Source organism: Sorex fumeus, unplaced genomic scaffold (assembly GCF_029834395.1).
Source record: "Sorex fumeus unplaced genomic scaffold, SorFum_2.1 ptg000061l, whole genome shotgun sequence".
Taxonomy (NCBI): Eukaryota; Metazoa; Chordata; class Mammalia; order Eulipotyphla; family Soricidae; genus Sorex; species Sorex fumeus.
In genome coordinates this window covers 54,500,268-54,519,033 of record NW_026606118.1, presented here as the reverse complement: position 1 = coordinate 54,519,033, position 18,766 = coordinate 54,500,268, and the positions used below count along the sequence as shown (strand labels likewise).

The 18,766-nt window shown below is 39.7% G+C and overlaps 1 protein-coding gene across 2 annotated transcripts in view; it reads right to left on the bottom strand.

Annotated features, from left to right (window-relative positions):
* RCAN2 (regulator of calcineurin 2) overlaps window positions 1–18,766 on the bottom strand; it is a 310,286-nt gene that overhangs the window by 27,304 nt on the left and 264,216 nt on the right. For both annotated transcript variants that reach the window (XM_056126138.1, XM_056126139.1), the window contains one exon: window positions 2,862–3,035. In XM_056126138.1, the coding sequence (XP_055982113.1) occupies window positions 2,862–3,035 (174 nt within the window). The remainder of the gene's footprint in view (window positions 1–2,861; window positions 3,036–18,766) is intronic.

The window sequence follows — 18,766 nt, the reverse complement described above, 5'->3', positions numbered from 1 at the left end:
ATTTAGTGTCTTGTTTTCAAGGTTCATCTATGTTACAGTATATATCAGTACTTGGATTTTTTTTTTGGTGGCTGAATAATATTCCATTGGATAGATAAGCTATTTTACTCATCCAGCAATAGATATTTGGGTCCTTTCCATCTTTTGAAAGACCTGCTATCCCTATGTGTGTAGTTGGTTTTTTTTTTTGAGTCTGTGGTCAATTATTTTTAGATATCCAACTAGGAAAAGAATTACTGGTTCAAATGTTTAACTTCCAAAGGAAACCATGTGGGGTTCCCTAAGAGGTGAAGAAACGGAAGTTTGCATTTTTGTCACACAAGTCAACAACAGTGTGGGACTAAGTCTGTTCCTTGTTTACTTTGGGAGTAAGTCGGGTTAGGCCACAAGCAGCAGTGCTGGGGGCCACTCCTGGCTCTGTGCTGGCGAGGCCATGTGGTGCTCGTGATTGAAAGGCAAGCACTTTAACCCTTGAACTATTTTTCCAGCCACATTCCTTGAAGTGGTCTAGCAAAAGCCCCCTAAAAGAGATGCATAGTATACACCCCCATTTCAATGGCTTGGCAGATGGAAACTCTCCTTGCAAAGATAATCAACTGTGCCCAGAAGGCTCGGGAGGGCTACATTGCTCCACTCTGCCCCACAGCTCCTCGAACTGGCCTAGGCACCCCTGCCTTATCAATAGTGGGTGTCTAGCAAGGCATACATTCTATGCCTTTGCTACCCAAATTCCTAGAATTGACCACACTGTTCCCTTTGTGGGATCAGCTTATTCTGCGTACATTCTATTATCTCTCTGATTGACTTAGAACATTTCATAGCTGATTCATATTATTATTTGTATATCACTTAATGCAGTTGGCTTAGAATATTTTAAATGCAGTTTACTTTCTCCTCAAATTGGAGATATGTCTCCTGCTCACCCCCTTCCAGGACAAAAGGAAAGCAGAATCTTTCCACTTCTGAAGCAACACAGATGAAATGTGTCCCCTAATGATACTAGGTCTCTCTGTGAGGTCTCCACTGTATCTGACAAGTGGACTCTTTCAATAAACTGACTTTGCTCTGTCTAAACTATCTCTCTATTGGTCACTTTTTGTACCACTCCCCAGGTTGGACCCAGCAGGGTTTGAGCACTAATTACTAACTCTTTAATTTTATATTTATCTCAGCTTCTATCTTGTTTTATTTTTTGGCCACACCTGGCAGTGCTTAGGGTTTACTCCTAGTTCTGCACACAGGAATCAATCCTGGTGGTCTTGGAGGACCATGTGGGATGCTGGGATGGAACCCAGGTTGGTCACATGTAAGGAAAATGCCCTACCTGCTGTATTATCTTTCAGAACTCTCTATTTTATTTTATTTTGGTTAGAATATTTAACATGTTCAACTCCCAACAATTTTAAAGTGGGTAATATATTATTATTGACTATAGGTACAATGCTGTACTGCAGATCTCTAAAGCTGGCTTATCTTGCTTAATTAAAACTGTTTGATCATTTATTAGTTACTAATTTTCTCAATAGAGGAGGTTCCCCCTCTCTCTGAACTCTTAGCTCTTTCATGATATGGATCTGACTATTTTATATAATTCATATAAATCAAATCATGCAACCCTTATCTTCTTTACTGCTAATTTTTTTTTTTGCTTTTTGGGTCACACCCGGTGATGCTCAGGGGTTACTTCTGGCTCATGCACTCAGGAATTACTCCTGGCAGTGCTCGGGGGACCATATGGGATGCTGGGAATCGAACCCGGGTTGACCATGTTGGCTGCATGCAAGGCAAACGCCCTACCCGCTGTGCTATCGCTCCAGCCCCTTCACTACTAACTTCACTTATAATTAGGTCATTTTGCTCATTCATGTTTTCTAAATCATATAATAGGTCACTAAAAGTGACATATATACACATATATATGCATATGCATACATACAAACATATATACAGTGACATATATATATAAATTTTGAGGAGGGAGTAGTCAGACATTACCTTTGGGTAAAATAAAACACAAAATTTATTTTCTACAAGTTACTTTCCTACAAATTTTATCACGAACATGATTCAACTGAAAGGTATACAGTTTACAAAAACTATCCAATATTTTAAATTTTAATTCTACTCCTACCGGGAAGGTTAGGAATAGATGTGAAAGAGCATTTTTATTGCAATTAATAGCTGGCATTCACAGTGATTTTACCAAATACTTCAGAGGACCAGGGATGTGGCTCAAGTAGCAGAGCATGTACTTGTATGTAATGATACTCTAGACTCAAGTTCCAAATACATGCATGGCTAGCTTTGGAGCATTGCTGGGGATGGTCCTCATAGCATAAAACAAAATTAATCACCAAATCCTGGGCCTTTTAACACATAACAATTCATGTTATTATTATAACAATAATATGGGTTAATATTGAAGAGCCCGGCAAGCTACCGAGAGGATCTCACCTGCATGGCAAAGCCTGGCAAGCTACCTGTGACGTATTCGATATGCCAAACACAGTAATGACAAGTCTCACAATTTGTTGTGAGACATTACTGGTGCCCGCTCGAGCAAATCGATGAACAACGGGGTGACAGTGACAATGATCACCATCTCCATCTTTCAGATGAGGAAAGTACAGCCCACTGAGGTCACTGGACTTTCCCAGATTAGAGCTCAGGATCTTAACCCCCCACAATCTGTCCCTGGTCCTGATGCTCTGCTTCTCCTGTCTGGGAATTATTGTAAAGTTTGTTTCTCTGTGAACTAACTCTAGTCTACAACCCAACTGGAATGTAGAAAGGGGTCCATTTACATTTTAAAAAGACGATAAATAAATATAAGCAAAGGAATGAGTGTGGAATCACTTTACCTGTGCAAAGTAGAGTTTTAATTTTTTGCCTCTGAACTGAGTTTCATGAAGCTCTATCCTGGCTCGGGCTGCAGATTTGGGATTGCTGAAGTTAATTCGCACACGTCGGAAACTCTTAAATAGCTGGAACGTCACACAGTCATCGTAAGTCCGGAACAGTCCCTCAAACTTTTCCTGATGAAAACAAACAGAAGAAAAATCCATTGATCTTGAGAATGATACCAAATCTGACAAATCAAATAGCCAAGTAAACAAACTGATCATTCTTCATATAAAATAAAGTAGAACATTGCTCACATATAATTTTTTATCACTTTATCTTTGTATTTGTTAAACATGGTAACAAAATCAGTATCATATGGGTTCTGAAATATGTAGAAGACCAATAAATAGGCTTTGAAATATAAAAAAATTGAAAATATGCAAAATGTCGTAGGTTTGTATATTTATTATACACCCCACCACCTGGCCCCCTGGTGCCGTATAATCCCATCAATGGCCAAGACCCAGAGACTATAAAATCCAGCTCCCGGATGAGAACATTGCAGTCTTCTGCCCCCGTGCCTGGCTGTTCCTCGCCGGGGCCCCTTGGAGGGGAGCGGGTTGAGCTTTCCTCCCCGCCCCGACCAGGGCTCCGGCAGCCGAAGGCCTCCAGGACCAGCCACCACCATGCTGAGACCACTCTCCGCACACATGAAGGTACTGGCAGAGGGACAAAGCCACGCGGGTTCTGGGGCTGAGATCTCCAAGCCTACTCGGATTGGAGTCAAGCATCTTCCACCCAGATCCTCCAAATTCCAGTAGGCGGGGGTCACACCCACCACCTGGCCCCCTGGGACCATGTAATCCCATCAACGGCCAAGACTCAGAGACTATAAAATCCAGATCCCGGAACCGCGCGGCTGCATTTGCGGCAGTGCGATATCTTATCAGGACATCTTTTTATGACATCTTATTATCTCATTCCTACTTTGGACAAACTTGCAGGCTATCGAATGTAGCCTGCCCACAGGGCAGAGTCTGGCAAACTCCCCGTGGCATACCAAATATGCCAAATACCAGTAACAATGATGGGTCTCATTCTCCTAAAGAGCCTTGAATATAATCTCAGGGCTAGGATGAAAGAGACGTTACTGGGGCCTGCTCGAGGCAATCGACGAATAACGAATCGAAACTGAGATGAAGGTGGGTAGCTTACAATGGCACTGTCCTGGGTTTACTTCTGGTTCTGGACTGAGGGGTCAGAGTTGGTGGGGTTCAGGGAGTCATATGGGCTACTTGAGTTGGCCTAAGAGCCGGAGTTGACCTGAATCAGTGGCATACAAAACAACTGCCTTACCTGCTGCAATGTCTTTCTAGCCCCCCAATAAAGAATTTTACACATGCATTTATTTATTTATTTATTTATTTATTTTGCTTTTTGGGTCACACCTGGCGATGCACAGGGGCTACTCCTGGCTCTGCACTCAGGAATTACCCATGGCGGTGCTCAGGGGACCATATGGGATGCTGGGAAATGAACACGGGTCAGTTGTATGCAAGGCAAATGCTCTACCCACTGAGCTATTGCTCTAGCCCCACATTTATTTATTTTAAGACAAAATACTAAGGTCTTCTTTATAAGATGTTTTTCCAGTTCCAGTTTGGAAGTTCCAATTCCTGATTCCACTCAAAGGCTTTATATGAGGACAATGACAGTAACTGTATAACCTTTCACTTTGAATCATAATTCCTTGTCTTTCACTTAATATTTCATTTAAAATCTTTTTTTTTATATCACATAAAACTCAACTAGACTTTTGTTTATAGCTGTTTGACCTGCAGAGTCAGGATTATGGAAAGGCATCAAGGAGTCCTGACTGCAGGCTTAAGTGACTGGTGACAAGGGATGGGCAAGATATTTCCTCTGTTGTGAATTTTTGCAGACGTCAACAATGACTGAGATTTTTCTGCACTGTTCCCCAAGAGGGCTATAGGCAATTACCATCACCAAGCTATGTTTGGCAAGTGACAGAAGTAATTTTGATGTTCAGGCCAATAAGGCAAAAAAGAGATATTTCACAAATCTGGGGCTCAGCCCGACCTCACTGAACCAGTTTTTTACTCCATACAATAATCAAAATAAACAACATTTACTTGGTCTGTATTCTGCACAAGCCTGTGAGAAGTAGTAATGACGGTGACAGCAGGCCAAGAGTTAGAGACTTGTTGGCCATCACTCTTTGTTTTCCATTAGTGACATGATAAACATTTCATTTGCCAAGGCAAAGATATCAGACAGAATTGGCTAGAAGCACACTGAACCCAGTTAACTTCTGGATGCACCATGAGGTAGAACGGTAACACACAGAGCAAGCTGCAGGAGTCCCACACTGATATTCCAGTAAATCTTGTGTGGCTCTGATGCCAGGCTCCCGCCAGGCTCGCAGTCATATTTTGTAGTCCCCTGGCTGCTCATTTCTTCCAGTCTGGTACCTCACATGCCCAATAAATTCTTCCTTTTCCTCCAGAGTTACTATAGCCACTGGTTCTAAGTAAATGTTATAGTGGTGATCTCAGAACACTGGTTTAAGAATCTTGCTTTAGTCTTCAAAATTATAGAGGCTTCTAAAGATCACTGTGGGTTTTCATCCAACCAGTGTTTACTGTGCCAGAAATTGAAACTGAGAAATGAAAATATTTCTTAACGAAACTATCTTAAAGTAACAGTAATAAAGCCATTATGAGCAAAAAGTCTTTTAATGCAAAACAGCATTTCCAAAATAAGGAAAAGAACTATTGAGGTTAACATTGTAAATTTTGTCCATCTAATTTTGACTTAAGATATCTGAGACCTCACATTAGCTATATGCCACACTGTTTTGTCTTGTGAGTGAAAAGGAAAGCTGAAAGCTGGCATCCCTCAAATTGGGAGTTGGAAAAGGGAAAGAGAATTTGAATAGCTTTTCAAATAATTGTGAATATTTTTTCTTGATACTTTATAAAACTGTCAAGTGGCAACTTCTTAAAGTGCACTACACTGTTGAATTTAAAAGTATAATGGAATAACATTTTTATTTGATTACATTTCACTCCATTTATATAATCAGTACCTTTAATGGATTTTTTACCCAAATATGATTCTGTAACAGTATTGAGCCATCTGAAAAGTACTGGTTCCCTGATCCCTGATGCTTTTCCAAATGTTGCACATTTCATTATACAATAGAAACAACTGCATTAATTGGGTTGCCATTTATTTTATCCAAAGGTTTTCAGAGACTGGAAAGCTGTCAGATACATATTGATGAATATTTTCCTAAATTCTAATTTTTATTTGAAAGGGCATTATTTACCACTGGCAACAAACACAGTTATTTTTCTTGAAGTAATACTCTCATTTTTGAGAAAACATCTGCAAAGCATGAAAGTCTACATAACTAAAAGGTTTTGGTTATTATTATCATTTTGGGGGGGCTTTTGGGTCACATCCAGTGATGCACAGGGGTTACTCTGGGCTCATGCACTTAGGAATTACTCCTGGCAGTGCTTGGAGGACCATATGGGAAGCTGAGAATCAAACCCGGGTCAGCCATGTGCAAGGCAAATTCTCTGCCTGCTGTGCTATCGTTCCAGCCCCCCCCCTTTTTTTGGTTATTATTTTAAGTGAAGATAGTGTCCTATGAATGTATACTTCAACATAGCACAGTTTAGAATGAGTTCTCAAGTCAAACAAATTCTGGTATGCACAGAAGTGTTTTTGTGTACATCTACTTTTGCCATTCAGATTAGAAAATATGCATCTATTCAAGGGTAGTTGGCTAATAAAATTAATAGTTGACTGACTTATTAACAGTATTTTAAAGTAACATCAATGTTTTGCCTATTGTTTGGGAAGACACCCCCAGTGATGCTCAGGGATTACTCCTGGCTCAGCACTCAGAAATTACTCCTAGCAGTTCTATAGGGACCATATGGAATATTGGAGATTGAACCTGGATTGGCTGCATGCAGGGCAAGTGTTCTACCTACTGTACTATCTCTCCAGCCCCCAAATTGATATTTTCTTGAATCGAAGTTCCAGCAGTTTTAATCACTATTTTAACCATCATTTATACCTATTGTGCTTTAGTATTAGTTGGCATTAGTAACTATCAGCACAACTGAAATGATGAGAAATGTCTTAGTATTATTATGAAAGTGTTTTTGACCTCATGTAAAATAAGAACTCCCAAAGGCTGGAGGCAGGAGTGATAGTACAGTGGGCAGGGCGTTTGCCTTGTATGTTGCTGACTCTGGTTTTATTTCCAGCATCCCATATGGTCCCCTGAGCACTGCCAGGAGTAATTCCTGAGTGCAAAGCCAGGAGCAACCCCTGTGAATTACTGGGTATGACCCAAAAAGAAAAAAAAAGAACTCCCAAAGACCTAAAGAATTTCTGCATTGGGACTGGATAGAGAGAAAAGTGGGTGAGGTGCTTGCCTTGCATGTGGCTGACCTGGGTTCAATCCTGCACACCCCATATGGTTTCCTTTGCCCTGAAAGGAATGATCCCTGAGCATAGGACCAGGAGTAAGCCCTGAGAACTGACAGGTATGCCTCCTCCCAAAATATTTACTGTATTACAGACAGGATTTCAGAAAAAGTGAGGATTCAGTCACCATGGAGACATGGAGACAAAGGAGGGTATTGTGAGTTTCTTAAGAATAACACATAGTGGAGATCTAAGAAGTGTTATTATTCGATGAAGCGTTAAGTTATTGGCTGAAAGAGAACCTATTGAAAGAGATGAAATATAGATAAAATATTGATTAAGAAGTGAATAAGATAGAGAAGGAGTTGGAAAAAGTTTGTCAGTAAGAAAGAAAGAGCTGGGATGTGAACTACATGGAAACTCAGGATCAAGACTCCTCACCATTATGAAGGAAACACTTATTGGTTGAACATATAAAACTGCGGGAGAGAGAAAAGACAGAAAATGATGGATAAGAATAATGAATAATTAAGACAAGAATAAGGGCTTTATAAAGAGTTGTTGGTATTTATCTGTATGAGAGAAGAAGTGGTTAGGTAAGGATGAACATGTTTGGAAATAGAAAAAGTAATACCAGAGTTGGCTCCTTTAGTCTCAGGGATGAAGAAGGGGAGGATATTTTCTTCAGAGTCTTGAAGATAAAAGGTGGCTGAGGATTTGAGGTGCTTTAGCTACTCTGGTCAGAGGCAGAAAGTCAATATGGACAAATCAAATGACAAGATATTTTGACAAATGTCAAATTTTGCATTACCACAGAATAAAATCATATTTATAAATATACTAAGAGAATAATTAATTGAAGTCATAATGCAGTGGTTTCATAATGGAAGACCTACTATAATATTGTGGGTGTACTGAAAAGAAACCCCCCCATGTGAAGACAGATATATATGAAGAACACATAAAAATGGAGGAGAAAAAATCATGTGCTAGTGAAATAATGCCACAGATGAACAGAGAAATAACTAAAAGCCAAGAATAGTGAAGAAAGATACCCCCTGAAGGTTTCAGAAGGAACTTATACTTTGAATCTTAGTCTTCTACTCCTTAGAATTGTGAGACAATATACTTCTGTTGTTTTAAGTCACTTGGTTTGTAATATTTGTTTTAGCAGTTCTAGGAAACTAACGTAGGCAGCTCTAGGAGTGAATCAGAGGACTGAGTTTTAATAAAGCCAGTCAAAACAATGGTATATCTTTCCTACAGGAAAGCAGTTAAGTAGATGTCTGCTTCATTTCAGGTATGATTGCACTAGGCATGTGTATGTACATGTATTTCTGTAGAGGTAGACAAGGAAAAAGTAGAGTAAAGTATGAGGGATCAATTAACATAACTGAAAAAACTTGGAACTCTTTTCAACTGAAACAGGTTTGGGACGAATGTAGTGGCCACCAAAGGGTCTTTCTGGAAAGGGTGTGGCTTTGGACAGGAGAATCACCTGACACTGAAAGAATGGTGCTGCTCTACCCAGAGCTTCTTCTTGAGGACCTGGAGAGACCATCCAACTGCATTTAAAGTGAGGCTTATCTTTATATTCTGGAGCCTAAGAATGGTAAAACTGTTGTCATCATTTTACCGTTGAAACAAAATGCTGGCTCAGCTATGACAGATAGTCAAGATTCACGTGAAGCTCTTAAGTTTTTCTGAGTAGATAGATCTCCATCTTGCCTCCAATGTACAGATCTATCTTTATTTTCCTTAACTTATCTTCTATTTTAGTTCACTCGGTTTTGTTCTTTATAAACCATTTTGGGAACCTTTCTTAAATGTGGGGCACAAATAATAATATTTATAATAGAATTTCTGAATGCCCTTGCTGAAGCCATTCTACTATAGTGCCACTTGTTAATTTATTTTTTCTTTTGTTGTCTTTGGTTTGGGTCATTTTTTTGTTGTTATTTTGTTTTGGGGCCACATCCAACAGTTCTCAGGGGTTACTCTTGGCTCTACACTCAGGAATCACTCCTAGAAGGCTTGGGGACCACACAGGATGCCAACGATTGAACTTAGATTGGCCGCATGCAAAACAAGCACCTTACCCACTGTACTATTGCCTCAGCCCTGATATGGGTCAAGTTTAAAACGGCACCCAGAAACCAGAGTCAAGGGGCAAAACCAAGGAGCTTACCACCTATGTTTTATTCTAGGAGTTTCATTGGTTTAGGAGTTTCCTTAAATCTTTAATCCATTTAATACTATGTAACTGTCAGAAGGGATGAAGTCATGAAATTTACATACAAGAGGTACTACATGGAAAGTATCATGCTAAGCGAAATGAATCAGAAAGAGAGGGATAGACATAGAAAGATTGCATTCATCTGGGGAACATAAAGGAACAAAATAGGAGACTAATACCCAAGAAGAGCCGAGATAAATACCAGGAGGTTTATTCCATGGCTTGGAGGCCAGCTTCACACTCCAGGGGTAAAGGCAGTCCAGATGTAGAAGGGAGCACCAAATGGGGGGTATTGGAAGGATCCCCCCAGGATGGGAGAAGCATACTGAGACTAGACTCTAGACCGAACATGTTGCCACTCGATGTCTCTTTTGCAGGCCACAGCACCAAAAGGAGAGGGAGAACAAAAGGGAGTGCCATGCCACAGAAGCAGGGTGGGATGAGGGGATTAGGGGGTTGGGAGGGGTACTGGGATCAGTGGTGGTGGAAAATGGGCACTGGTGGAGGGATGGGTACTCGATCATTGTACAACGGAAACCCAAGCACAAAAATTTGTAAGTCTACAACTGTACCTCATGGTGTTTCACTAATAAAAATATTTTTTAAAAATCTTTAATCCATTTAGAGTAAATTTCTGTATTGGGTATAAGATAGTGGTTCAGTTTCATTCTTTTGCAAGTACCTGGCCAGCTTTCCTGGCACCTTTTATTAAAGAGACGGCTTTGTCCTTTCTGCCTTTTTATCTGCGTTCAAAAAAAAAAGTGTTGCAAGCCTTTATGCATGTTTCAATTTTTATACTTATGATCCTTTTGGGTATAAATTATCTTAATAAGAAATTCAGCATCTCTCAAAATAACAAGGCTCTCATCTGTCAGATAATACCTCCAAGAAACTGCCAAAGAATGAAACAATTCATTAGGTTTATCACCTCTCAATAGAAACCCCTGACAAGTCTTGTGGAAATCCTGTGTTTAAGATTCATACTAGATTTTATAGGCTGCTCAGAAGGACCTCCTGTCAAAACCTCTGCTATGATACACTTTTTTTCAGGAAATCTTTTTTGAATGCAAATTTCTCATGTGAAAGGAATAACCAGACCAGCTTATGAGGATTTTATCTGGTTTTAACCTGTCAGGCTTCTTAGGTCACACAGACTTCTATCTAATGATGCTTTGTTCTATTTGTGGTCCTGCTACCACCTAAATAAGAAAATCATTATGAAAAGAAGGCTCTCCACCCATCTTCCCTGATTAAAAATAAGTGGACGGACATCATGCCACATGCTGATTTGAGAAATGATACTTTGCACAAGAAATCTTTATCCCTCTCACCAAAATCCTTGTGAAAGACAAAGAGCTGGAGCTCAGACCCTAAACTCTAGACCCCAAGCCGTAAAAGGATCTGCTTTGTCCTGAAAAGGCAAGCTTGTCTCAGCAGAGAATTTTTTTAAGTTTCTATAAAGTTGTTCACAGTGATTTATTACATTCAATATTCCAACACCAACTCCACCACCATTATTTCCAATTTTCCCAACCACCACTCAAGTCTTCCCCAACAGCAGGCCCTAAATAAGTTATTTTTGTATTGCTTGTTATGGATAATTTTCTTAAAATGATCAAAAAAGATTTCCTGAAAAAAAAATGTGTCAAGATTGTTGCATCTGACCCTGGAGCAATTAAGCCCTTGTATAAGAGATTACCAACATGTTGTTACAGGTTGAACCTAGAGTGTTAACATTTTCTTAATTGAGATTTGTTGCATCCGATCCTATGTGGTGTGCTACTCCTGGTATATAAGTGGTGTAAAGTATGAGATGTCATGGTGATGCATTCCAGGAATTCTAAAATTTTGAATGGGGTGATATAGCTGGAGTTATTTATTTTTTTTATTTGAAGCACCGTGAGAGCAGTTACAAAGTTTTTGGCTTAAGTCTCGGTCATACAATGATGAAACACCCAACCCTTCACCAGTGCACATTTTCTACCACCAAAAAACCCAGTATCCCACACCCTCCCCCTACCTGTGTGGCAGACGATTTCCACATTACTCTCTCGCTACTTTGATTACATTCAATATTTAGACACCAAACCCACCATTGTTATTTGGGATTTTATCCCAAATCTGCTGAAAAGGCATCCTAAATTAAGAAAAGATACAGGAGCTCCAAACAAGAATAATCCTTCAATGGGGAATGTATCTAAGGATGGTGGAACCTAATGGTTGTACAACTTGACAGCCTCCTGTAAGTAAAAACAAAACAAAACAAAACAAAAACACACAAAACCTAAATTAGACATAAAGGTGAGTTTTTAGAATGGAAAGAAAAACATTAAGAAAAAATAACCTTTGTAAATTTACAAAAAATAGATGACCATGCTCTACTAGGGTCTTGGGAGAGGTTCATAAAATGAAGGATGTATAAGGTGAACAAGAAATGCTTCATTTGCTACTCTGGAAATATGTCCAACATGCAAACCTTCCAGGGCATCACCATAAAGTCTGCAGTCCAAGTTTTCAGAACAGCTTAAACAATTACATAACATTATTCTAAGCTAATGAGGATCGTTGCCCCGAAAATCTTAATGACTAGAATGAAACTTGATCTGCAAAATTTTTGTGTATGATGAATATCATAAATGGTGACATATATCCCAGTACACTTACATTTGTTTTGTGAGTACTAGCATTGGTGAATTGAGTAGAGGTAAGTAAGGGGTTTATTAAGAACCTGTCCTAGCAGCCGTTCATAGGTGATAATTCTCATGTAAGTAGTCTGAAAGGGATACACAGATAGAACCATCTATATGCCTACTCTTATTTGGTTTGATTTCCTGCAACAATTGCCCACGCTTTGGGTATGTGAAATTTCCCTAGCAACTTATGCCAGGACCTGCACTGAAGATTCACCTTGTCCCACCCAGCACTTCCCCCAGCCCTCATGGGGATGACTGGATTTGCTGAGAAATGTACTATTTTGGGATACTGTCATGCTATCTGCCAGCCCAGGACATCTGTAAGGCTCTAAGGGGTCTCTGAATTCCTCAGGAGAAGAGTGTATTCCCCACTTAGGGAAGGCAAGGCAAACTGAATAGTAGGCAAGATTTTGGTTATATGCCACCGAATTAAACATATCTGCATGTTCATAAACACAGATCAAGGATGTTGTTACATTCCAGTTGACAATATCAAATGGCTTCCTTGGTTTGAAACTTTTCCTGAGGGTTAATGTCAGCTTCCTCCTTCTTCCTGAGGGCCATCAACTTCTCTTCTCTGATCATTAATCTGTACAAATGCTGGTACCTGTCATCAGCTCCAGTTGTTCACACATAATTGATAAAATGCATAGTCTCCTGTATAGTTTATCTAGTGTACTAAGATGACAAGGATTGCATTTAAAAGTTATTTAGATATTGATCTATTAGAGGAAATGAGAAATAGTACAGAATCACATTACTAGGGAATATTTTAGAGTCACACACCTGGTTCAGGATTTGGGATTTGTGTATGACTGAGAAACTTATGTCTGTGACCCCTCTGTTTCCTGAACTTTTAAAATGGATAAGTGATCCACACAGTTTAAGAAGTTGGGAGAAAAAGGTGTTGGAGTCCTTGGGAGAGGGAAGGGTACATTTGTGATAGAACTATGTGCATGAGTAACCATTATTAATAGTATTATATATCATAGAATCAATTAAAATAAAAATTAGAATATTATTAATATCTATCTATTGAGGGTATATGTGCCAAGGATTGAATGATGATCCTCACATATATGAGGAATCCTTCTTTATAATAATCTCATAACCAAGTTATCATTGAGGTAAATGCTTCACTTTTGACTGGACTATGGGAACTTGTGGGGCAGCAATACATTTGCTCAAGTATTCATTATTGAGTGCCAACTTGGCACCATATAGGATGCTTACACTCTTAAAAAGATTCACTTGATAATGAACTGAGCAAAATGTTATTGCTAGAAACATTCCTCCTCTCTTTCTTCCCTTTATATGTTGGTAAATTCTTTCTTCTCTCAAAGCTACCTTTATATAAATTCAACAAATAAACTTTAAACACATTAAGATACTCTATAATGGGACTGTAAAGATGGATCAAAGCATTGGTGCACTTGCATGTGGAAACCATGGGCCCATTTCTGGCATCCCTGAGTCCTGCCACATATGCTCTCCACCTCCAAAACAGACATTCCAAGCTACAATATAATAGGAGAGCTTGTGTAAAATTGTGTATGCTGTTTCTCATATACCATTAATTACCTCTTTTCTTCCCCAAAACATACATCTTCCTTCCATCTAAGTTGAATTTCACCTTCTTTCAGTTATTTATAATCATCCCATAATTTTTTCATAATAGAGAAAGATAGAGAAAAAGAGAGAGTTCACATTCATGAGAGGGTATGGGCATGGAGTTAAGTGTTAAAGATTTTAGGGACGAAATGATCTAGGAAAGATGGGTAGAATTTTGATGTATGATATGAGTTATGGTGAGAACCTTTGGAATGAGCGTTATGCTTCAGTTAGGAGACCACCATTGTAAAAAGAATTTTCATATTCCTCAAATCTGAAGTCACTTCTAGGAAAGTCATTTGCTTGACCATGAGGACAAAAAATAATTGGTCCTCAGGTTTACTCCAAGGCTTGGAAGCCGGCCTCAAATGCTGGGGGAAAAGACAGCGTAGATAGAGAGGGAACACCAAGTAAAGGGTGTTTGGAGGACCCTCTCGGATTGGTAGATGAGTGCCGAATGTAGACTATAGATCAAACACAACGGCCACTCAATGCCTCTATTGCAAACTACAACACCCAAAAGGAAAGAGAGAACAAAAGGGAATGCCCTGCCACTGAGGCAGGGAGGGGTGTGGGGTGTGGGGTAGGGGTGGTGGGAGGGATACTGGGATCATTGGTAGTGGAGAATGGGCACTAGTGGAGGGATGGGTACTGGATCATTGTATGACTGAAAGGCAAGTGAAAGTTTGTAAGTATGTAACTGTACCTCACAGTGATTCACTAATAAACAAAAATAGTTGGTCCTAAGTTCCATTTTCTCAGAAATGGCCTTGCTACGAACTTTCAAATGTTATTAAATACTTAATAACAAAGGCAGTCTGGGGATGAGGTTCAATGGTAAAGCAAATACTTTTACTTTCTATGTATGAGATTTAGGTTTGATCCTCTACACTGCCACCAAAACAAAACTCAGAATAGTAGGAAGTGTACACAGAGTTGAGATTATTCACGGGCCTTTTTTCCAATGTATTTCCCAACATTAATTTTCATAACAATATGCTTCACTGAGTGTGCTGCATTTGAATTCGAGACTATGGGACCTCGGACTGCTGATGCAGAGCGGACACATAACTCACCTACCTGCAGACCAATCTAGGAAGGTAATTCTTTTCAGAATGTCACTTGTGTGGCAGCTGAAAGTGGTAGGGGGAAATGTAATTCTAAAAATAGCTAGGCTTCTATCTTCTGAAGATTAAGATGAAAACTCTGTTTTAATATCGAGCTGTCAATAATTGATGAGGACATTTTTAGTATGTTTAATGTTAAATTAAGGGGCTAACTCCTAAATATGTTTCACATCACATTCTTCTGAAGATAGGCGATTTAAAATTTAATACATTCATTTTGCCATTTGGCATATGGTCAAAGTAAGCTTTCCAAAGGCAGCATGATCTCCTTAACCTATTTTTCCCATGAAACTGAAATGGCATCTGCATTCTTTTGAGAAGCAGATATAAGCTATTTTCATGACTCATTATTTTTTAAAAATTTTTATTAGTGAAACACCATGAGGTACAATTGTAGACTTACAAATTTTTGTGCTTGGGTTTCAGTTATACAATGATCAAGTGTCCATTTTCCACCACCACAGGTTCCAGTATCCCTCCCACCCGCCAACCCCCCCCCCCCCCCGACCCCCATTGCACCCTGCCTCTGTGGCAGGGCATTCCCTTTTGTTCTCTCTCTCCTTTTGGGTGTTGTGGTTTGCAAAAGAGTCATGACTCATTCTTTAAAGCTAGAAAGAAAACAGAGTTTTTAATGCTCCTGATGGTCCTCCTTACCATTACTCTCCTCTTCACAATTATACCTTTTCTATTTTATTGAGGGTAGGCTTCATCTATTCTTCATGCAATGGCATAAAAAGAAAGTATGTATTAATAAAACCTTATATAAAGTTGAGTCTCTCTTGTTCAGACGCTTTGAGCTTTGAAACAAAAATTACTGTTTCAACCTATTACAAATTTGGGGCAGAAGACACTTAGCCTTTCCAACAGCAATATGATGTTCAACACCTATTGTGGTTGAAGTTACTAAAAGCAAAACTAATTCCATGGTTGCAGCTAACACTGAGTATAACTTTGGATCACAGAATTGCACAGTGCTTAAAAACTTCACTTAAACATCAAGACTGCAAGTAGGACTAATAATGGCCACAGTTCTAGTGTTTTAGATGTGATACCTTTTCAAAACCCATTACATCTGATAACACATCACATCCTCACAATAAATGTCTGAGGCAGATGAAGCCATGGGGTGAGATTAAGTATATTCATAATGCCAGATTCCCTTTCTGCCTGAAGGCACAGAAGCCAATAGTCATAGCCAGCACCCTCTGACATAGAAACTGCTAATCTCTAAAAGAACAACAAGCAGCTGAATCTTTCCATGTGAGACAGTCTAGGTGCTGACAATTCTGGAGGCTTTACAGAATGGGGGCAGGCAGTTCTCCTTTCTGCCTGATGGCACATCAGCCCAAAGCCAAACCTGACACCCTCCGGAAATGGCCCAGCTCCACAACTGAATCTCATCAAGATGCCAAATCATCCCAGCTCTAAAACTCCTGGACCAACACCTCTAAATTTCATCGCACTGTCAGCCCAGTAGGATCACAGCAAATCTCCTGGGAAAGTTGCCTAGAAGAACACCAAGCTCAATGAGAAAAAGCAATGACATCTAAGGCTCAACTAGCACAAACCAGCTCAATAAATTCTCAGACAATGACTTTAGTAACATCACTGTGAGATACAACAATTATCATAAAGTTATCTATATTGATCTAAGTTTGTTAATTCCATTTGCTAAAGTATTATTACAAACAATATGAAGTAGATTTGTTTGTGGCCTGCTAAAGGGCAGATTTTGGTGGGAAACTGGGAACATAGATATAGGGAACGTCATACTGGTTGTAGTAGGACTGGTGTTAAATCATGGCGTTATTATATATGTATATATGTGTGTGTGTTGACTATATATATATAATATATATATATATTCCTAATGTGGCCAGGTAGTCAGGAATATAATTCAAATTTCACCCCAGATAGTCTGGTACCTGTAGTTTCTGTCATTTATTTATTTTTGGAGTTTTGGTCATATCTTGAAGTGTTTGGAGGCTACTCCTGGATCTGGGATTGAAGGTTGATCCCTGTGGTGCTGTGGAGACCTTATATCGCTGGAGACTGAGCTGGGGTAGGCCACATGTAAGACAAATATCTTAACCCCTATACCATCTGGCTCATGAAGCTACGGTTTCAACCTCCAGGTATTCAACATATATCAGAGACAAGCTGGATTCATTTGACTTCATCCCTTATATTGCATCTTCTCCAATGAAGAAGCACTTTTTTGGGAGGCTCTTCCGTCAATGTGGATCTTGCAGGCATATGTCAGAGAACAAAAGTAGTGGGAAGAAACTTGTGCAAGCTATGTACAATGGTTGATCCTGAAAAGAAGCTGTTCTTATTAAAGAATGAGAGATTTACATAAGACTAGAAGAACTATAAATTGTATTGTAATCATGAAACTACATTTCTTCCATTATGTACACATTCATGTGTGCATAGATATGTGTTTGTTATATATAAATGTTCAGGTTAATTGAATCTGAATCCAAGACTGATATGAGTGCCAACTATTGCCAGCCAAGAAGGATCATTTAACTGACAATTCTATCGGTGGTAAAAAAATATGGAGAGAAAGAGACAAACTGAGTGAAACCTATTATTGGTCATCAGTATCTGTGACAAGAAGGATCACTGTAAAATACTGTCAAAGCTAGAACACTTTACAAGTCAAGTCTATCTGTTATGTGGTGACCTCAGGCCTGCCCTCAACAATAGGCTATGCAATCAGCAATTGGCTAATCCCTTGAGTACTTTATTTTAAAAAATATTTTACTTATTTGGTTTTTGGCCCACACCTGGCAGCACTAAGGGGTTACTCCTGGCTCTGCATTAAGGAATTATTCCTGTCTTGGCTCGGGTGGGCTTGTGGGGGAGCTAGAAGCAGGGGTGGAGCAGGTACACCATATGGGATGCCAGAGATCCAACCGGGTCCCCCACATTAAAAGCAAGTACCTTACTCGCTGTACTATTGCTCTGGATTCCCCCTGGAGCCATTTAAAGTGATTTTTAAAACTGTGGTCTTCAGCCCATTAAAAAAAAATTTTATGTTCCTGCAGTGTGGAGTGTTACTGCACCTGCAAGTAGATCTTCCCAGCAAGTCAAACAGAGTCCTGGGACTGGATCGATAGTAGAACAGGTAGTAGCTTGCCTTGCACGTGGCCTACCGAGGTTTGGTCCCTGGCACCCCGTATCCCCCAAGCTTCACCAAGAGTGATCCCTGAGTACAGGGTAAGAGTAAGTCCTAGCACTCCTTTCTGTGAGCCCCACCCCCTCAACCCCCCAAAAGAGGGCTACAGAGATAGTACAGAAGGTAGAGTTCTTGCCTTACATGCTGAGGACCATGGTTCACTCCCCCTGAATCCCATACGGTACCCTGAGTACCACCAGGAGTAATTCCTGAGTGTAGTCAGGAGTAAGCCCTTTCAGGAGTAAACCAACTAACCAACCAACCAACCAACCAACCAAACAAACAAACAAAACAAAAACAACAACCAAACAAACCCAAAATGCAAACAAACCACAGTCCTTACCAGTGCTCCTTATTTGTGGCCGAAGAAAAAAGTTAGAAGCATCCTTGCTTTCTAATGAAATAATTACAGAGTAAAAATTTTAAATCAAATAATGAGTTTTTAAGAGAAATCCAGTTAAGTATTCAACAAAGCTGACTATTGTTGTAGCTCTTGGGCATATTGCACACCAGGAGTCTTAACTCCTGGACGCTAGAGATATAAACAGGGGTCAAAGCACTTGGCCCTGGCATCTCATACGGTTTCTAAGCCTCCTCCAGG